Source organism: Athene cunicularia (genome assembly GCF_003259725.1).
Source record: "Athene cunicularia isolate RWA chromosome 1 unlocalized genomic scaffold, athCun1 chr1_part2, whole genome shotgun sequence".
NCBI classification, from domain to species: domain Eukaryota; kingdom Metazoa; phylum Chordata; class Aves; order Strigiformes; family Strigidae; genus Athene; species Athene cunicularia.
The window spans coordinates 42,922,342-42,943,724 of NW_020799092.1; the positions used below are offsets into that span (position 1 = coordinate 42,922,342).

The 21,383-nt window shown below is 36.5% G+C and overlaps 1 protein-coding gene and 1 long non-coding RNA gene across 2 annotated transcripts in view; both read right to left on the bottom strand.

Annotated features, from left to right (window-relative positions):
* Positions 1-11,128: 11,128 nt before the first annotated feature.
* TBC1D15 (TBC1 domain family member 15) overlaps positions 11,129-21,383 on the bottom strand; it is a 35,384-nt gene continuing 25,129 nt past the window's right edge. Inside the window, exons 12-18 of the mRNA XM_026865034.1 lie at positions 20,373-20,489; positions 17,514-17,614; positions 16,712-16,811; positions 16,284-16,381; positions 12,816-12,932; positions 12,189-12,275; positions 11,129-11,487 (exon numbers count right to left, since the gene is read on the bottom strand). Coding sequence (XP_026720835.1) covers positions 11,281-11,487; positions 12,189-12,275; positions 12,816-12,932; positions 16,284-16,381; positions 16,712-16,811; positions 17,514-17,614; positions 20,373-20,489 — 827 coding nt within the window. The 3' untranslated portion in view covers positions 11,129-11,280. The remainder of the gene's footprint in view (positions 11,488-12,188; positions 12,276-12,815; positions 12,933-16,283; positions 16,382-16,711; positions 16,812-17,513; positions 17,615-20,372; positions 20,490-21,383) is intronic.
* LOC113490028 lies at positions 15,109-16,277 on the bottom strand. The gene is made up of 2 exons (XR_003400131.1): positions 15,804-16,277; positions 15,109-15,772 (listed from the first exon to the last, which is right to left on the bottom strand). It is a non-coding gene; the product is annotated as an uncharacterized LOC113490028 (long non-coding RNA).

Here is a 21,383-nt window from a genome sequence, read left to right on the forward strand (position 1 = left end):
CGCCCCGGTGGCTCTGGGGGGGCCTGGGCGGGAGTAGGCCCAGGGGTGCCAGGACAGGGCCCAGGGGGGTCGTGGGGACCACGTGCTAAAGAAAAAAGAGGGGCTGAGTTTCTACACAGAAAAGTTGCGGTGGGATTTTGACATGAAAAAGCCGCTGATGTAGAAACTTGTCTCTCTCCCTTTGATGTAGTACTGCTCTGAAAAAGAGGCTGGTTTGGAGAAGGTGGATTAATGTATAGGAATTACATCTTGTAATGAAAGACTTAACATACCTTATATGTTGAAGAGTGAGTGGTGACATGCAAAGAGTACTTCCACTGAAAGGGAATGCTTCACTGAAGACAGCTTTGTAATTGAGACAGCAATGCCTGAGCTGTGTGAGGGCCGGGCTGCGATCCTAAGACTCTGTTCTAACCACATCAGTAAAGCAATTAATCACCATAAGAGCAAAACGACGCCATACAGATCCTGGAGGTCTTTTATATTTATATGTATATGGCAACTTCACTTCTCTCTGAAGTACGTGTAGCTCTGGGGTAAAGATTTTTTTTTTTTTAAGAATTTTTTTATTACTTAATTTCAGACTACTATTAGTTTAGAAATTGTAAGTGAGCAGAAGGCAACTGCTGAAACATAACTTTGGCTGCAGTGTTAAGGTACCGTCTCAGTCTCTCAAATCTACCTGTGAAATTGTTTTAGGATTATTAATTTCTCTTGCACTAACATACTGTGGTCAAAAGGTCATTTTGTCAGCATTTTCACTTGCTCTCCCTATAATTTTCCTCCCCGCTTCTCCCATTTCCCAAAACTTTTCCATGACCTACTTTGAATAAACAGTTTATTTCACAGAGAGTGGGAACAGAGCATGGGACTGAACAGCATTTCGGTAAGTTTCCTTCAAATACATACACAGTTGTCTCTGTGCACCAGGCAAGGGAAACGGTCATTGCTTCCCCTTGAAGAGCACCATCGGTGACTAGCCCTGCAGCCTCTCTGAGCAGGGGCAACCTAGCTGAACACCTTAACCAGGTACACATACCCATCACACAGATTGAGAGGAAGAAGTTAAAATCAGATCCCCTGAAGCTGAGGCACTGAGTGTTGAGCTGCACAAGGCAAGTAGGAGGCAATACCACTCATAATCCTAAAATTCATGTCCCATCTAACTCTTAGCTGCAGATTGCCTCCCTTCTCAACCTCAACTCCTTCAGCCTTGCTAGACTCAGCATCTTACAGCTAGCGTTTACATATTGGCATCATCACAGAATTCATTTTGTTCTTAAAAAGAGACCAACAGAAAGCACAACAGAAAATTTGAGAGGATTTCATAGCACCCATGGAGTTTCATAGAATTTTACCATTCATTGCAACTAAACAAAAACCAGCAAAAGCTTCCAGCCTAAACTGGCCATTGTCAGTCAGATGAGCCCCATCTTAAAATGGATGGTCACGCTCAATGTTCAGGACTGACAGGTTCACAGCTGCCTCAGAGCTGGTGGGATGCCCAAAGCAAAGACTTGCAGCTTCACTTTTCCAGAGTTTTCCACATGTGAAATGTAACAAGGATCCTTCCTTCTGCTTGACAATAAGATTGTAATAATATTTGGTTCCTCTACCTACTCCTGTAATGTAAATCAACCATTTTGTTATACTAACCCACAAAGTTTTGTTTCATTTTCCCAGTTAGGGGAAAGCATGTCTACATGTGATATTTCAATCATATCCTAAGATCAAAAGATATTCTGTCATGTTTATTCATTATTTTTAATGATGGAAAGGATGTCAGATTCTTTGGACTTTGATATTCATATCTGCTCTGCCTGAGATATCTAGACACAGTTCCTGCAGTTGAACAGTTTACGGGAGACTGAGCAGTCTCTGCGTGCTCCAGTGACGAAACCAAGCTCTACTGAGCAGGCTTTTCTCCTACCAGCATGATAGAGCATGATTTTATCTACTGTTAGATGCTAGCTCTGCATCACACAAATCAATGACCCCACTACCCAGTAGGCTTGCTGTCTTTCACAGCTCTGTGCAGTAACCAAAGCATGGCAGAGGTTTTCTGTCTCTCATAACCTCTTCCAGATGACTCATAAATGCAAAACAAAGGTACATTATGTCAGCAGGTATTATAACAGGCAGGGAAGACTGACATTCAACCATTTTAGACATGCTACCTGCCCATGAATCCCACAGAGAGAGGAAGTTTTTCCCGCGGAGGGGAAGTTGTTCTTTTGCAACTTTTATTTTGTAGTGGATTTTCCCCTATCAGTGCCAGATCAAAAGACATATATTTATAGACAGAAATTTTTTTTTTTTCCTAGCTACATTATACACAGCTGGCATATGGCTCTGGGAATACTGCTAAACTACAGATTTTGTTTAGAGATCAACTAATTTTCCTGTAGTTCATAGTGCCGTACATGTAACACAGGTGAACACTTAAAATCGCTGGCCAAAAAATTGCAAGTTCATTGAAGCAGCCATTCAGAAATATCTGTTCTAGAATGTATGTCAGGGTGCCACACAGCAATCTTACTTTGCTTTGGGAAATGGAGTTAATGCTGATAGTAAGAAGTAAAGAAATAAGCTTACTTTTATTTATTTATTATAAAAGGCATCTTACTGCCTACAATCGGAATTCAGAAACTGCAAGATCCTCTTTAGTTTATGTACACGTATTTTCCTCTCTCATGAGAGAACAGTCACCATTGTCTGAAATTCTAAGCTATGCACTTTTTAAGCTTAAAAAATTGCAGAATTCTCAAGTGGAAATTTAAATCCAAAGCAAGTCTGTGAGATGTTTTCAATGTTTGAGTCATTTTTCCCCCATACAGATACTGACTGGCAATTTCAGCATAGTTTCCCTTAAAATTATTTGTAACATTTACTGTAGTTTGATGATGTATACCAGCAACCTTAAGACCTTCCATTAGATTTTAACAGGAGGATAAAAATTACAGTGCAGAGTAGCTAGTATACACTAAGAAATAATCCGAATTTACTTCTGGCTCTCCCAAATCACCACCAAGTGTTTGTCTACTGGCATGTTACAGCAGGAAGGAGAACTTTCAATTCATCATGTAGCAGAACAGAGAAAAAAAAAAGCTATGAAAAAGTATCAAAGAAGCATAAAAGAAAGATGGACTTCACAAGGATCTAAAAATGAAGAGAACATTTTTCAATGTAAGGTCAAAAAGGCAAGGAGGAGAACAGATATGCTTATTATTAATGCAAGAGATGTTGTAAAGTAAAAAACAGAAGTCTCGATACCTAACCAAATCACAATTTAGTTGGTAAAACAAAGACTTTGTGAAATAATTGACAAGTGGACTAGCCAAAGGAGCTTCTTCAACAGGAAAAGAAAAATGTAAAATCTGTTCCCAGATTATCAGAGATACATACACAAACTTCAAACTCCATTTCTCAAAGTGATACAGGTCTGCTGAAAAAAACTGTGACATGAATGTAGACTTAATTTTTAAGTCATGAAGATATGGGAAGAACACGTTTTCAAGCAGACAGCAAAACCATCCCAAGTGCTAGTAGGACTAAGGAGATTTTAATCAACCAAAAGCTGTTGGGAAAGGACATCTACCAAATGATAGACTGGCTAGGAAGATCTGGGAATACAAATGATAAATTTTGATTCAGGATTTGGAAGAAAACCATGAAAGGAGAAGCTCTGGTAGATTTGTTTTGAGCCAACAGAGAGTAACTGGTTGAAAATACTATGCAGAAGGTAGACTGTGTGAGAATGAACCTAAAATGAATTCACAATTTCCAGGAAAAAAAAAAAAAAGTTCTAAGAAAGCAGAAACCAACAATTTCAGAAAAGAAGACTTCAATAATTACAGTTATTACAGCCCTGAAGGAAACCTAGAGCAGAAAGACAATTCTTTCCTTGCTTCAGGAAAAAAAAAAAAAAAGTTTCCATCACGAAACTATTTCACAGTAGAGGAAGCGTAGTTTTCTATTATGCTTTTACTAGTATTATCGTAAGTCATCAGTTTGTCATTACCTTTGATTCAAAAAAGGAGCTTACAGGAGATGAAAACTAGGACTAAGCTTCTAAATACAGGCAGCATAACACATTAATGCATAGACAAAGGCTGTGGTACAAAATTCAAAGTAATTAGGACATCAAAAGCCATTTTTTTCTATAAATACAGCAGCAGCCAGAATTGAAGTATTGGACCACTATTGAACAAAAAGAAAAGACAAAACAGAAAAAACTTAAGAGTAGTTTAAGTATTTAATGACTTTTCTTTTTTTTTCTTTTTTTCTTTTTTTTTAACACATCATTCTTTGCTAAAAGAATTAACTGTGACCAGGGGACTATCGTAATTAATAGTAAGGGCAGAGAGGTAAGCTCTTAGCTTTTAACAAGCAGAAACAGTGTTGGAGAATACTTGGGATAAGTCTGATCACAGCAAATGGCTCGGCACAGAAGCCACACAGAATAGGCTCGTTACATCTCTGCCATCAGTAACTATTCTAAGAACTCAGAGGATGGACAAGTGACAAAAGGCTAGGAAAAGGCCAAAATTATGTCTGCTTTCAGGAACATATTGGAGAGGAAGAAGGGCTGAAGAATTATGGACCAGTCTAATTTCATTTGTTTGAGAAAACAGAAGTAGTGAAATTAGTTGTAAAGACGTAGAAGATAACAGGTGATTAAGCAGTCAGGATGGATTTGCTGCAAACCAATTGTCAAGGAAATCTCATTTCCTCTTATGACAGTCCTGTGGACCAAGCCAAAACAATACATGTCATTCATCTTGATGGCAGTGAAGCATGTGGCATGGTCTCATAACATTCTCATGAATCAGATAAGGAAACTTGGTCCAGATGAAGCTAATAGGTTGGACGAAGGGGTGTGCTCACTATTGAAGGGTGCAGAGAACAGGAGAGCCACAAGTACCTACCTTCACTCCTATACTGTTTAATAAATGACTGTGTAAAGACCACCCGTAAATTCCCAGACTGTACCTACCTCAGTGATGCTGTAAGTTACAAAATGTAAACAGATCTTGGCAGGGGAAGGATTACTTATAGATGAACAGCTGCACAATTACAAAGAGAAGGCAGAGCTCATGTGCCAGAGTCAGAAGTAACAGAAAATCACCAGCTGCACCTGAAAAGTGCTTGCATAATGGACTGCAGGATCTACAAAGGTATCCTGCAAACAGGTTAGACAAGCATCTGGCAGAAGACAGACATACCTTCCAACAGGAAAGAGTCTACCTAGTCTATTATTGACAAGCTTTTAAAAGTTTTGCAAATTATGATTTTGACAATCCTGCTGTGTGTATATACCTCATGGTGAAAAAATGTGCGGTATGATGATTGGGGTAAAAGAACTGGTTAAATCTGAAATTTATCATCTCCTTTATGTGGTTCACCATACACTGCACAAATTAATCATACCAGCATAAAAGATGTTAGCAGCACAGGGCAGTGAACAAGGAACTGGGACTGCCACTTTTGGTAGCAGTAGTTGTACTGTGTTGCTGCTTGAGGAATTACCAAGTCCCTGAGCCCAAATATCTGTACTTTAAAGACTTTCTTGGCCTCTCCCATCAGTTACTTCTACAGTAAAACCGGAAAAGTGTGTGGAAGCTCTCCAAGACCAATGCCCAAAGGTGCTATGCACCCATGTAACCTCAAGGATATTTGGACCGATTAATACAAGAGCGTTTTGGAAGTGTTTCTGGTGTTGCATCTCACTGAGTTATGACAGGCAACAGAATGGCTGAATACAAGTTGCTTGCATGTAATACAACTATCTTTTGCATCATGTCTAGATGAGCACTTAAAGCATCCTCTTCAACAGGAAGGATTTTTTTCTAACATGATCTCATGACACCATCAAGCACGGCTGTCATCACACCCAACTGGCTCAGGCTGGGATGGAGTTATTCCCTCATAACAGCCCATACAGTGCTTGCGGTGCTTTGGGTTTGTGCCCAGAAGAGTGCTGGTAACACAGCACTGTTTCAGCTTGTGCTGAACCCTGCCTGTGCAGCATTGGAGCTCTTGCTTCTTCCCCTGGGGCGGACACAGCCAGGACAGATTGCCCAAACTGACCAAAGGGCTGTTCCATACAACATGCAGTTGTGCTCAGCAGTCAGGGAAAGGAGGGGAATCAGGGACATCCATGGTCATAGTGTTTATCTTTCTGAGGAACCTGTGCTGAGGCCTTACTTTTCAGGAAGTGCCTGGACACTGCCTGCTGATGAGCAGTGCGAATGAAATCCTTTGTGCTTTGCTTGCGGGAGCAGCATTTGCTTTCCCTGTTAAACTGCATTGTCTCAATCCATGAGCCTTCTTGCCTTCCTTCTGTTTTCTCCCCATCCCATGGGAGAGGGGAGTGGGCGAGGGGCTGGGTGGGTGCTTGGCTGCTGGCCAGGGTCAACCACAATACACAGAGAGGAAACAAGTGACTGCCATCTGCTGAACTGCTAGCCTGGGCAAAAATTTAAGCTCTACACAATGGGGCTCTGAGGTTAGTTGGTTAATAACAAGATACACATGTAGAAACAGTCAAAGAACTAATGTTAAGATAGGGTACACGTAGCCTGAATAAATCAAAATACACACTATAATTGAATTCCTTTAAAACATAACCCATCTAGAAGACTTCATTTATTTGAATTACACAGACAGTTTGAAATATGTTTGATTCAGTTGTGAAATTCATTCTGGATGAGGCAAAAAGTGACATCCTACAATGCATTGTTTGCAATTTATCAGAAACTTCAATTTGTGCCAAAGATATAGCTATTTAACATGAAAAAATAGCACACATCCTCTAAAAAATGTTTAAGATTAAAATCCCCACTTGAATGAAAAATTAAATTCAAGCTTAATTTATACAAGGTCTGCACTGCAATAACATTACTTAATTGAATAGCAGACATTTTCAAGTCCTACTAAACATGAAACACAACTCATCTTTTAACACCATAAAAAACCATTTGAAAGCATCTTTAAATCAAATATAATAGCACACATATATGAAATCTGTCTGCTAAGTGCTCAGTTATGTATCTGTGTCTCATCACCTTATCAATGCTTATATAGTCATGTCAATTATTGAGCTAGCAGCTCATGGAATTTCATTAGAACAAGCACTGATGTCTCTGCCACAGTTCTTCCACACAGAGATGGCACCAGCCACTGACTAGAAATGTTCAGAAAACAGTCAAGAGATTTGAAAAATAAATTTTAAGATATTTAGCCAGCCACAGACAAAAATCAGGTTACCAGCCACTTTGCTACTGCCCATGGACCAAACTTCAGTCTTAAGTCACATCTATACAGGAATACTGACTGAGGAACATTTCCTAAAACAAATTATTACTCCTCCACGCAGCCCACTTAAATTACTTTTTTTCTAATCTCATTTGTAACGTGAATCAAATGGCGGGTGCACTTTAAAAATTTACATCTACAGCATTGTCATTTCTGTTGTCTAACAAGGGACAGTTTGAGGAGAACATAGATTTAACCTACAGAAATTCAATCCCAAACTTGGTAAGGCTTCATCTGCATCACACTAGGATGCATGAATCATGCCAGTGGTACTAAATCTTGTTCAGTCCAAATTCTGAATGCCAAACCATTTACAATAAAATCTTTTTTCAAATTAGGCTAGAGTCCTGTAACACAAAATTATTTAGAAAAGTGAGAGAAAAGCGTCTCACTTATTTTGAACTAAAGCATTATCTCAAAAAGTGAAAGCTAGGATACCTTTTATGGCTTTCTGAAAAGTTTCAGCAGTGGAGTCTTGATTGGGTGCTCAGGAATATATTTGAAAGTAGTGAGCACTCTGACTCCTCCCTGCTTTGGCTGACTGGGGCTAAAGAATTTTAGAGATGTGAGGAAAATCTAAAGAGAATAATTGAAGAGGCACCATCAGCATCTTAATTTTGTCCACTAGAAAACTGCAAATGTTTTAAGAAAAAACTTGTTAGTGGCAAAACTGGGCTCACTGAACACCAACACCTTAATTTTAATTAAACTACAGATCAAAATAAAAATGTTGCTAATACAATCAACATCACAAGTAATTCCACATCTTAAAGCAATCAGGACCTGTTAGAACATATATGTAGCCTTTATATTCTTTAATAAGATTACCCACAACAATGAATACAAAACCTCCACACCTGACCTGGGTTGGAAGGCTACTGTGTTCACTGGATGCAAACACAGTCATTATAGATGCAGGCACACATTTTCTAAATGTCAGTACAGCTGAAGCATTAAGTGATTACTATGGGCGATTAAATGTAGCATCATCCTTTTACTGTCTTTTTTAACCTCTCAGTATGAAAATCATTCTGGAAACATTCATATTGGTCCAAACTTCCAAGAAGCTTCAGCTGATTCTCCTTTTTGTAAGCTATCCTCTTGCCCTCAAATGGAAGAAAAAGTCCTCAAGAATGCACTTTCAAAACAAACAAAATAATTGCCCGAACAGGAAGAATAAAAGAAATGGAGAGTGACATAAATGTCATTTTTACTGTGGAACATACTAACACTAGAATACTGCTATGATTGAGAAGTATGAGGTTTTAAATGCTCACCCCCAAAAGATAATTATCTTTAAGTCAAATATTAAAAAAAAACCAAAAAACCAAACACACAACCAAACAGTCTTACAGGAACTAAAGTATTGCCTCTTTTATAGCCTGACAACTCTAACCAAAGATACATTCAGATAATTCATATTTGCTAACTCTAAGCAACCTAAATCATTCACATACAAAAGAAATACTAATTACACATCCAGAACATCCAACCCATGGCATATTTACAACCATCGTGATACCGATTAAGGCCTCTCCCCATTTGTAGTCTCAGCTTAGACTAAATCCATCCCAAACAATCAGGAAGTTTGGTGGAGGGTGAGGTTCCTCTTGATTGCAACTCTGCAAGGCTGCCTGTCAGCGGGAAGGAAACTACAGATAAAGAATGCTGCAAAGGGCATTTGATCTTATTGTTGGCAAGCAGAACAAGCCTACCTGCTCCAAGCCTTCCACAGCAGCTGCTCTCTTAATTCAGGAGCAGCCTTCTCATCCTTGACATCTGAATGCTTAATACAAAGGCAAAGATAAACAATTATACCCAAAAAGGAAAGGCAAACTTTAGTGTCTGGTAGCATTTCTCAGCAGCCATAGCTGTAATTCTAAGAAATGACAGAATTACACTTAAATATGTTAAGCATTTGAATATTCATGTTCAGTCAATTATGATTTTCTTCAAAATCTTAATGTTATATATAATTTTTTGTGGCTCCATATCCTGAATAACTCAGAACCATGCATAGTCAATTGATAGACTTGCCCATTGCATTTATCAGTTTTAGACATCTCCCCACTTCCATAGTTTCAATTTAACATAATTTTTTGACAAAAACATTTTGCAAGTACACTTCTAAGTGAACTAGGTGCTCCAAAAATACTGAAACTAACTTGCTTACTATCTCTGAACCAAAGTGTTGATTATCTAAGTTCTAATGCCTTTATGTATTCTATGCCACGTTAAATGAACTGCCAAGAAGCACAATGCTCAGTAGTGAAAAAAAGCATGATGCTTTACAGTAATTTCCTGGACAGGAAATGAAAGGCTAGGAGATACGCTGAGCTGCAGACTTTCACCGCATAAGACAACTCTTATTAACTGATAAAAGATAACAACACATTGACAATATTAAAAACAAATTCTATACTGATTCTGCTCTCCAGTGTTTGTTTATAACTGGTGAGAGAAGTTTAATCGGGTCTCAAATTATTGTAACAACTTGATTTATCTGTTAAAGCCTTTTTATATTACTTGTATTTGCTTTAGATGGTACAAATAATATTTGTAAAAGTAAACTGCTCCAGAAGAAAAGAAAGCTCTGCCATATGCCACGCATCAACAGCCTAAAGATGAAAAGCATGTTCCATTCTGTAATAAACGAGTATTCCCTGTGCTCTTTATTACTCACAAAATATATTACATCCAAGGAACTAACCATTGTTAGTTATCCCCTCTATCTTATGTTCTTACATCAACAACCAGACAACTAGACTTTTTTCTCTAAATATGATTTAATTAAAAACACTAAATCAGCTTTGATTTTTATTTTATATATGTACAATAGTTACCAAATAATGAATACACTGAATCAGTTATGTTAAATTTCACATAACGTCAAGGACATCAGCATGGCATGGAATAAATTCACACTGCCTTTTACGTATACAAAAAAATGCATTGAAATTAATTGTGATTACTGTTTTGGTTTGTGGTTTGTTTTGTTTTGTTTTTTATAACCTGCTTATTAGCTCTCCAAATAATCTTGGCATAAAAACAGTGTAAGTAGTTAATTGATCTGTTATATATTAGCAAAGATAAACATTAGTAAAGTTTGCAAGAAATCAATTGCAAAATTACCTCAAGTGTAGGACTGAATATATTCACATGAAAGTTACCTTCTGTTAGAAAAGCTTTGAAAAAGAGCCCAAGTTGGAGCTGTGCATTAATTTGGTCAAACTGATTCATATGAATGAACAGTCAAATTTATTCAGATATTGAAAATATTAATATCCTTTTCAGTATTCACAAACATTTGTGTGTATAGTGTGTGTATGTGTGTAAATATACATATATAAAGTGAAGGTTATGTTAATGTAAAAATATACTGTTCATCCGCTCCCAGTTACACAAAATTCAGTATTTGGACATTAAACTGTGTAAGTATAAATGTCCATTTCAAATCTACATTCAACCAGCAACAAATACTTAGAAGTATTTTTGTAAACATTTGAGATAGGGAAACCCATTCATTTACAAAGCAATCCTTCTTTAACATATCAGCATCTCTTCAGCTTGAAAATTTTGTACAGCAGCTTCAGCTGGCCCGTGATGAATTTGCTCAAATCAAAGAGCTCCACACTGTCTTAGATCGATATGTGTGAAAGCTCAGCACTGCATAGTTTTCAAATTCATTCTTAATCACCATCCATTTCCAGTTCACCAGCAAAAAGAAAATGCACTTGGCTACAAAAATATTAAGGAATGTTATTGAAAACAAAAGGCTATTTTGGTAGAAGAAACTACAAAAATAGTTGAGTCATGTTGTAAAGCTTTAATGCAAGAGCATTACAGTACAGATTTTCTTTCCAACCTTAAAGCTTAATCAACACCGAATTTAAATATCCATCTCTCAAGTGCTTGAAAAAAACGTGCTCAGTAAAAGTCTTTCTTCAATTTAACTGACTGTAATTACGCAGGTGTCAAGCTCTGCGTTTCAGACATCTGTTGAGTGCTGTCTCTCGTTCCATTGGCAGCAGTTACAGGTGTTGAGATACTCTGGTATAATGACGTAGGACAACTCAACACAGCTCCACTTTCATCCTCTCCAGTATCTGAATCTGGTGTTACAGAACTGCTTTCTATCCCCAGGATCTCACTAACTGCTTGAGGCAATTCCTAAAAAGGAGGAAGGTAAAAACAGAAACATTAAAAATCACTGTAATTAAATGGCAAGTCAACAAGAAGGTCATCCATGTCCCATCCCCATCATGAACTGACCTTCCCCCCCCATCCCTGCAAGTAATTTTTCATTTGAATTTAGCTGTACTGAAAGCATCTCTCTCAGCATAAATTCCATTAAAGTTACTATTTTCTGTATCTGCTTTTCAAAAAGATGGCAGAAAGGACAGGCTCAGGATTCAATTCCTGATTGACAATATAATTCTCATTACAAAAATAAAAGTCTAAACAACTACTACAATTACACTTCGTGCTACTGAAATTAGTTTTATTGAGTGAACCATCAGTTTCTGCCTACTAAGTCCAGTATGCTTTCAGTGCAGTGCCCCTTTCACCTCATCTTTCTCAAGCACACTGAACACCAAATTACTTGTACTGAGGTTATTTTTTAAGAGTTAAGAAATCATGACCAAAAGGCACAATCCAGCTTTCCCCCAGTGAACAATATTACCCTTTAAAATTAATCACTCTTGCTTATAGACCTTTAGAAAATAGGTGCTCTCTAGATACAGCACATCCTTTATCATAGCCAGGCATTTAGTTAACTATTTCACAAGTCATACATGTACAATTACAGCCACCTGCATACTTTTTCTGTCTATAAATGCTCACAGTAGATATATTCAAAATATCTTTACCTTGCAATTCATCATCTGCATAGAAATTGCTTCTGCTTTGCAGAGTATATATTCCACATCAATTTTCATAGACAGTTCATTGATATGCTGAAAATATATTCGCAAAGAATACTAAGTGTGATAAATGGTAAATGCACTTTATTGTAAAATACTGTACTGCGCTGCTAATAAGTACCGCCTTATAAGCTTGACCCTTAAGCTATTAAGTGCTAAACATACTCTTACTTGCTTTGACAAATGGGTACTAAAGATGTAGTATGCAACAGCTGGCTTTCACCAGTACCCAATATCTGCAAGAGGAATCCATGGTACTTCTAAATGTGACAAACTACCTAGCCCTCCTAGGTACTCCCCGCTCACATTTTCAAAGAGATAACAAGTAAGATTACAGAAGAAAAAGCAGAAATGAAGATTAAACATATTAAGCAGTAGTTGGATAATGATATTATCACTAAACACAGACACCAAATAAACCATTTTGAAAGCACAGAGGACATTCAGTTCATATTTAACCCTTCACAAGACAGCACACACCTTTTCCTCACCCCCCCCAACATGAAATACAATCATATTGCATTAACTCAAAAACGTTAGTTAGTATTTAAATAATGCATAAGAATTCAGTACCTTTAATATTTCATTAAAGCCATAGTGTTTGTCCATTATTTGTTGTTTCTCAGATTCTAAGATAGCACAGCAAAGGAGAAGATGAAAATTCTGGCAAGGCAATTCTGTCCACATGACCTGTTAAAATAGGAAAACCACTTCTGAAATGCTCATGCTTTTCCTCTGAAAAGAAAGATCTACACCAAAACATAGATGAGGAAACATGATAATGCAGGATACAGGGGAAATTGAACCATAACATAGATTGCCTTTTTACAGGCATTAACAGAATATTTAACTTTCATATCTACAATTTAATGCTATCATACTGGAGTATCTAATTTAAGTAGTATTTGCTTCAAGCTGTAACTTCAGTGGAAGCTGGATCTGGCTTCAAGAGTGGAAAAAAACCCCAGAAATACCAACAAGGATGTTTACACACATTCTCTCCTCTCTGAGGAAAATCAGCAGCTGTCACCAGCTGCTAATACCAGCTGCAAAAAAATCCATACTACTTGTTACCATTTTTGACACACCTTTCAACGTCTGGAGCAGAGCATGCACTTAAGCTTATGTATGTAAAAGCAGCATCACGAAGTGCTTGGAAAAGGATTAAAGAAAACCAGCATTTAAATTAAGAATATAAAAACATACCACTTAAGTGCGATAACTCTTTTCCTCCTATTTCTTTCTGATAAAGCTATGCAAGTAAGGACTCATTTGTTCTTATACTACCTCAGCGTCCATGAATATTTGTAACCAATACTAGCATATATGTAACTTATCACTATGTCATTCTGGTTTTATACTATGTGAGTTGTACTAGCATAGCCCTGGAAGTAAGTGTAAGCTAGCTGTGAAATTTTGTTACAGGCTTTTTCTTCTGGGATTCTTTTCTACCCAGTCTTCCTACACCATCTTGAGAATGAAATGGCTCACTGTGCAAAGGAAAGATTAAAAACTGGCTGAAATTACCAGGTAATACTGTCTGTCCCTCCAGTGTGAAGGAGGGACTGAACTACTCTCGGTTTTGGGACCTCTAAGCAGTGGCTCAGTATGCTGTCCATCTGGCTTGAGTTTGAGCGCGCTAAAATGTACTGCAAATAATCCCACCCACAGACAGAACAGTTTAACCTGCATTCATATTTCTGTGGAAAGGACAGCATTGCAAATAACTGTAATCACATCATTTGTCTCAACTTATCCACTGAAGGTAGAATGCCACCCCTCTAGCACATGCACTGCCTCGCACACACTGCTGTACCATAACCACCCACATTTTCTACCACAATTTGATTATTATGGCTCTTGCTCAGTAAGTGGAAGGGCTTGGTTTTAGCCTCCAGCTGATGAGGATTGGTATCTCCCATCACTAAAGTGAATGTTTAATAACCAGACTAGTGAAGAATCTTCTTCATTCCTTTTCTTGAAACACCGGAAGTCATGAAGCCAGTGGGAACAAGGAAAAAGTATCTGTTGCTACCTTAATGGTTCAGGCAATTCAGAGGACAGAAATGGAGATCCAAAAGAGCACGCTGAAATTCATAGATTAGAAAGAAAAAGTTCCAGAAGTCCTAGAACTCAGGACTGGAATCTCAGATGGCACCTCCCCTTCCACCCTCTGCAAGTGAATACATCACAGGGTAACATCACTTCCCTCAATTCACGTGCTATTACACAGCAGATGAATTTTGGTCAGAGTGCAATTTTTGCTCAGACTGAAATACCCTGAAAGCAGTTCCTTTCTCTCTACTGTCTACAACTGGGAAAACAGTCTCCTGTGCCTACAACTTGCCTTTGTAAATCCCACATATACACTCCACTGATGCCAATGAAACTGCATAGCTATGAACAGGAGAAAAAGAAAACAAAAGCTGACAATGTTGTAAACTGGACCTCAACTGTGACAAAGGTGACACTGGCTTTCATATAATAACATAGGGCCTTAATTTTAAAAAGGAAAACAGGATATCCCCTTTTCCATTCCATATCTCCTTGCAAAAAAATTGAATACGGGCAATAAACATACATTATGATGTGCTAGAAGGAACCTGTAAGACTATCATATATCAATAGGTTTCCATTGTCTTCCTAAGACAGAAAAAATATACTTAAGAGTTAGAAATACAGTGTTACTTTTCTGTATGCACGCACATATACACATTAAAGCAGAGATGATAAAAACCATGCTATCTTGGGACTATATAAATAAAAATATTGTTGTCATCAATTTAAAAAGAAAAATTAGTCTTTAAAAAATACTGAGAACACAACACAACACTAAGGGAGGAAAACGAAATGGGTGATTTTTTTCCCTTACAAAATCATTATCATTTATACCTTGGAATAAGAGAATTGTTTTGGTTTTATACATTTTGGTTCCCTTATTTATGACGGTTATTCATAAACTTTTTAGTCTTCTTCAGTTAAAATATCACCTCAATACACTGCAATAGCAAATTCCACCAACTGATGATAAAAAGCTAAAAAATACTTTAGACAGTTTTACATACTGGTCCTCCTCTTTATGCGACTCCTTTTTCATTAGTGGAAAAAGTGAATAAAAGCATCAACATTAATTTTCATTATACCAGTAACAGCATTATTTTTCATTACAGTAGAAATTTTATGCATCTCAGTCCCGTTCTTTCCATTACTTTTCTGTTCCCCAGCACTATACATAATGTTATCTCCTAGAAAATACTCCTTCTATTCATCTGGACATTTATCCTCGTTTGGGAGTTTTCAGTGGATACTGTGCTGTTGTTAAATGCATCTTAGAGAATAAACCTGTACTGTTGACACATCTCTCAGCCTTCTTGAATCAAAGAATTAAAGTGTTCAACAAAAACTTGAGTTCATCTTAATTACTCCATCTAATCCCCAAATCACCCAAATCAAAAAGATCTCATTAACCTGGATTTATCAGAACCTTCATATTTTGATGTTTTACGTTATGTTATTTGGCATCATGAGGCCTCACTGCTGCGATTGAGTCCTGTCCCACACCTCACCATCAAAATTAACTAGATCTTCTGACATCATCCTCTTTATGGTTTTGGCTAACACAAAAACTACCCTGCCAGTGCTCCATTCCACTTAATCTATAAAGTACTACCAACATCAAGGAATTGATCAGGCACACAGACAAATGCTATTTCTTCTAGGATAAGCTCTTTTCTGTTAAAAGTTAACTGATACTCTCTACTTAATACTTTCACTTAACAGCCTCATCTGAAGGATCCTGTACAAAGCTTTTTGAAAAAGCCAGTTTATCCCCACCAACTCTTTTAAGTATTTTTTCATTAACTTCCCAAGTTGTTGTTTTGGCTATAAAGACATAACACATGCTAATGTGTCCTCACCTCACTGCACTGAATGAGTTTAAAAAAACCCTATTAGAGTATTAATCACTTTGCAGAAAGATCCATGCTTTTTGTTCTAAAGTCCAAAGACTGTTGGAGTTTGTGTGATGAAATGTCTTCTTACCTCCCAGAGTCGAAGAATATCTTGAAAGCTAAATTCCCTTTTAAATCTGATAAGAAGCCATCGGAAGCAAAAATAAAGGTAGCCTGAGTCTTGAGATTCTAGGAATAAGAGTGTTACATTTCATAAACAACAAACTTGGTTAAGACAACAGGGGTGAGGGGAACAACAACCCACACTTTATAGCTACACAGTCATACCATTGATTTTTAAGATGGTAGCACCTTTTCAGAATCAAAGGTATTTGCCAGAGGATGGCATATATTTAAAATCAGCAACAAAATGACCCTGCTTTTTAATAGGCATAGAGAAATTATTGAAATCTTTCAGGCATTACTAATTACAAATTAAGTTTAAAGACTCATAAGGATATCAATGCACACAGAATGCAGCAAGTTCTTTTAGTTACTGTGCATGAATAATACACCTACCTAAATAACTGCAAAATCCACTGTCTAGTAAACGAAGCAAAGTACTCAGCTGAATTAGTTGTGTCTTCATACCCTGCATCTGTTCTTCAAAATTCTGATGCTAGATGGAATAAAATATTAGCACTGTCATTTTTATTAACTCAATTATAATTTTGAGATTTACAGCTATTTTTAATTTTTAAAAAAGTTCTGTTATTGCAACAGTGGTTCTCATCCTTTTAGGTATCTAACATATGGATGGATATTTAACTGTACATCTATCTAATGAAATGTCTGCCTTTTACTGAAAGTTTAGTTAAAGCAGTGAACTGTGTTTGTATGTATGTAATACATGATATTTTTAATCAGCCTGTGCTCTGTACCTCCAAGCAGCACCACTGCACTCAAAGCAAGATGACAACTTTGTTTTTATTCTCATACTTGTCACTTTGTTTTGCCACATGCACAATTCATAAAAGCTTTAATTTGTGGAAAGTCTAAATTGCATTTAAAAAATGCCAGAAGGTAAGTATGACAGGGAACCATTATCACGAACAAAATCCTGCTAGAGGACTCTCAATTAATTTAGATTTGTCTGTGATGGCTCTAAGTTACTTCAGAATCTCCAAAAAGCTGAATTTGTCTGTACTGCACAGTAGTAGTATCACAAACCCACCAGAACCTGTATCAATCAGAAAAAACATATTGACTTCAAACATGATTGCTTGAAAAGAATTAAAAAAACACGATAAAATTTATAAATTAATCTCAAATGTTATCCATATCTTATCTGTTTACATGGGCTAAAAAAGCCTTATTTTACCATTTGATCCATGTATGATACAAAGCACCAAAAGGCATCTACTTCATTCTCCATAACATACAAGAGAGGTGAAAGCAAGTCACTCATTCCTTGGACATAACCTTGATAGAGAAAAAGGGGAAAAAAAAAGTCAAATAGGAATTTTAACTCAGAGGTTACACAGTACTTCAAGTGTGTTGAATGACTGAGTGAAACAAATGTTTGCATTCAAAGTTTGTGCAGATACTATCGTTTTCCATCTCAACCACCAGTAAAGGCATTTTTGTGTTAATAATAACCAATATCCAGCAGATCTAACAAGATTTAACAGCAGTTTCTGCCAGCCTAAAAAGAACATAAAACAAATGTGTTGGTTTTGTAGTTGTTAAAATACATGCAAACTGAGCTGGCACCAGAATAAATTTTTAGTAAAAAAAATTCCAGTTTAGACCTCAAAAGCATATATTGATATTTTTTAAATCATCAAATATATAAACTTGCACTATCACAAACACAGACTCAAATTTATTTTCCTCTCCACCTGTAAGTGGTTGCTTTCTTCCATACTTTAAAATCTTTTAATGTCTTCCCACTCCCCCCTTGCCAACTGAAGATTTTCTTTTCAAATAGATTTGAAGAAGAGATGTTGAGATTCAATCCCAGGAAAACATATGGTGCAATAGCTTTTACAAATAAAATTTCACACTTAACATTTCTTTTTTCTGGCACTGAATATGCTTTAAGGATTTAGGGAAGTAGGGACTGTTCTGCTTGGATAGTATTTTAAATACTTTAAAGACTAAGACCACCTATGTAACCAAGCAGCCAACAACAACAAAGACTACTACCTATCAAACTACAGAAGGCTATTAACAACAAAGTATTGCTTATGAGAAGCATGAAAGAAACACATTATCTAGACCTGATTCAGGAAACTGCCTAGGTTTCTGTGCCCAGAAGTGGTGAAAAAGTTCATATGCCTTATAAGAAAAGCTTACATTCAACTGGAGAATAAAGTAGCCATTTTTAGAGTATATCATTTTTACAAATAGCTAGAAAATTTAGTGGTATACAAACCATTTTCAAGAGTTTATAGCTCTCTAGTGCTTCTTCCAGTTTCCTTATTTGTAATTAACAGCCCAATTAAGAAGAGGACAAGGATTTTTAGAGCCCTTCTTCCCAACTCTTCCAACTATCTTGCCACAGATGCTCAAATCAGCCTATCTACCTCACTAAGTAAGGGAGAACATGATTTATGTGTATGTCTATCATCAGTTATTGGTTCAACATGACATTTCTCAGACTCAAGCTTGGCTGATTTCATTTCTTAATGATGTAACTGTAACCGAGTAACTGAAAAAGAGGATTGGAGTCAATGACTGAAAATACGAAACCTGTTTCTTATCAGAACAAGGAACAGAAAAAAGGTAATTTTTTAAAAGGTCAAAAGAAAAAAAATTATTCCCTACACATTTAATACTATAGTCAATTTAAAATGAATGCAGAGAAACTGTTCAAGACAGTTTAAAAGTCTCTTAAAGAATAAAATCAGTTTCATTAATGCAGACTTGAGGAATTCATTCAGAAAAATGTTGTATTAACAGCTGTTCTGTCCCCTCCCCTATCCAGAATTTTGTGGCATTTTTCAGACCTCTACACAGCTGCTGACAAAGGATTAAGAGCAGTATTGTACCAATGTAGCATAGAGGCCTTGCACAGATACAATATCAAATGTACTATATTTTCATTATTCTTGCTTTAATATAAAACAGAAGACTTACCAACTCCATACATTTAAGCCATCTAAACAATGCTTTTAATAGAGTGGGTGGTGAATGTGCTTTAACTTCACTTATATGTCACTGTGCATTAATGACGATTGAAGGTGGAAACACGTGAAGTGGACCTACATGTTTAAGTCTCTATCAATTTTAGGTTTTCCCTCGTTTTTCAAGCCAAAGATCAAGTCTCTCCACAGACTTGACAAAGAACAAAAGCTGGCAAGTACTACAACTCTGCAGCAAGTTTACCGGTGATTAAAGATTCATTCCTACTTTTTGCCTTCAAAATCTGGCACCAAGTGGGCTTTTAGAATCCCAACACTTTTCTGAGACTAAATTAAAAAAATAACCAACCCAAGTACACAACAGCCAAATGTCATGCCAGGGGTGAAGGGAGGAACCAGCTAGAATTATCTTTTCCCTCCTTCTCTTCCAAGACAATTAAAAAAAGCAAAGGCTTAGACATCTCATATACACTGTGATTAACACAAGACATTATATGCTCTTCCTTCTGCAACAGATGCATATGCTAAAGCGTAATTTTTGACAGACTGTTAAGTGTACTTCTCAAGAACCAGCTTTTAAAGTATTCATAAGAACACTCATGTTTACAAACAGCTGGTTCAGCATGCTGAACTTTAATTACAGCAGTGGCAGCTGGTTTATCATTTTTATTGATATATCACTCTTAAAAATGGATATTACACTCAAGTTCTAAAGACCCAAACCCATTTAATACTCTGAAAAAAATCTAAAGAAAAAAAAACAACCAACCACCCCCAAACCCAAACATACCCAACAACAACAAAAAACCCATCAAAACCACAACAGTAAGGCTATGCTGAAGACAAAGTGCCATTTCATTCCCAATCCCACCTCAGCTGATGAATTCAGATGCCTATGATAATCATCAGATAGAAGACAGGAAGAAATAGGATGAGAAAGTGAACAAAGTTATCTACATTATTAAAATATAAATCTTGACATTTACAAAAAGCATTGTAATCAATACGTTCAGTTGTATTAACAGGCTTTAACACAAGCAAAGCCACATATCTGAAATTTAAAAGGCTTTTACATTCAAAGGAACACAACTTACCTAAGTCAAAGTCATACATGCAATAGGTCATCAAAATATCATGAAGTAAAATCAATCCTGGGTTATCTTCACCTTCGTAGAATTTATTTGTTCTATCTGTCCTGTTTACATCTTTTTCTAAGAAAACAGTCCAGATTTAAAAACATTTTCAAGACAAGTTCTACAAAGCCAGCATCAAATGAACTCAGACTGTTTAAGCTGCTTTTTTCCTCAAATACTCTTGCAAAGCTTTGAAGTGTTTAAGACAACTGCATAACTGAGTATCATTTCAAAATAAATAATATTTTAAAAGAAAGAAAATCCTTCCTGCCTTCAATAAAAGGATTTGCTTATAGACAGATTTCAAAGCTTTTTGCCTTTTTTTGTTAATACTTCTTAAGGAAAAATTCCTGCTTATATTAAAATTCAGTGAAAATGTTTTAACATTTACAGGATTAAGAACAATTTTATGTGAGTCAGCTATGCAATGCTGTTTATGAATACTTATGCAATGCAGCATAAGCCACAGTAGGGGAGTTACCACATGATCAGCTCAAAGACACCGGTGTAGTTCAGAGCAGCATGCTTATAAATTCAGTTTAACAAGTTCCTGTAACTCATAGTGAGCTGAAACTGCCTGTTTCAACAGTCAGTTTTCATGCCTCAAATATACCAAGCACACACATACTCTTTAATAATGTGAAATTCAAGATTGGTGTATTGAAATAATTAAAATTTTGAGTGCACTTCAATAAAAGGAGTGTTTTGTAATTTTGGACCTATTCACAACATAAACTAATACTGACATTTACATTTTAAACACTTAAAAAGGAACAGAACTGCTTCAACAGAAACAAAACTTCACCCTCTTCTGAACTCCGAGTATTTTTTTTTCCTGTTAACACACATACTCTCTAAAAAGGAAGTTTACTAACCTACTAAGATTAAACTTTCTTAAACCTTTCAGTTTGCCTGTTGAATAACTGGCTGAAATAAATTTAGTCCATATCTCAGAATAACACAAAAATCTTA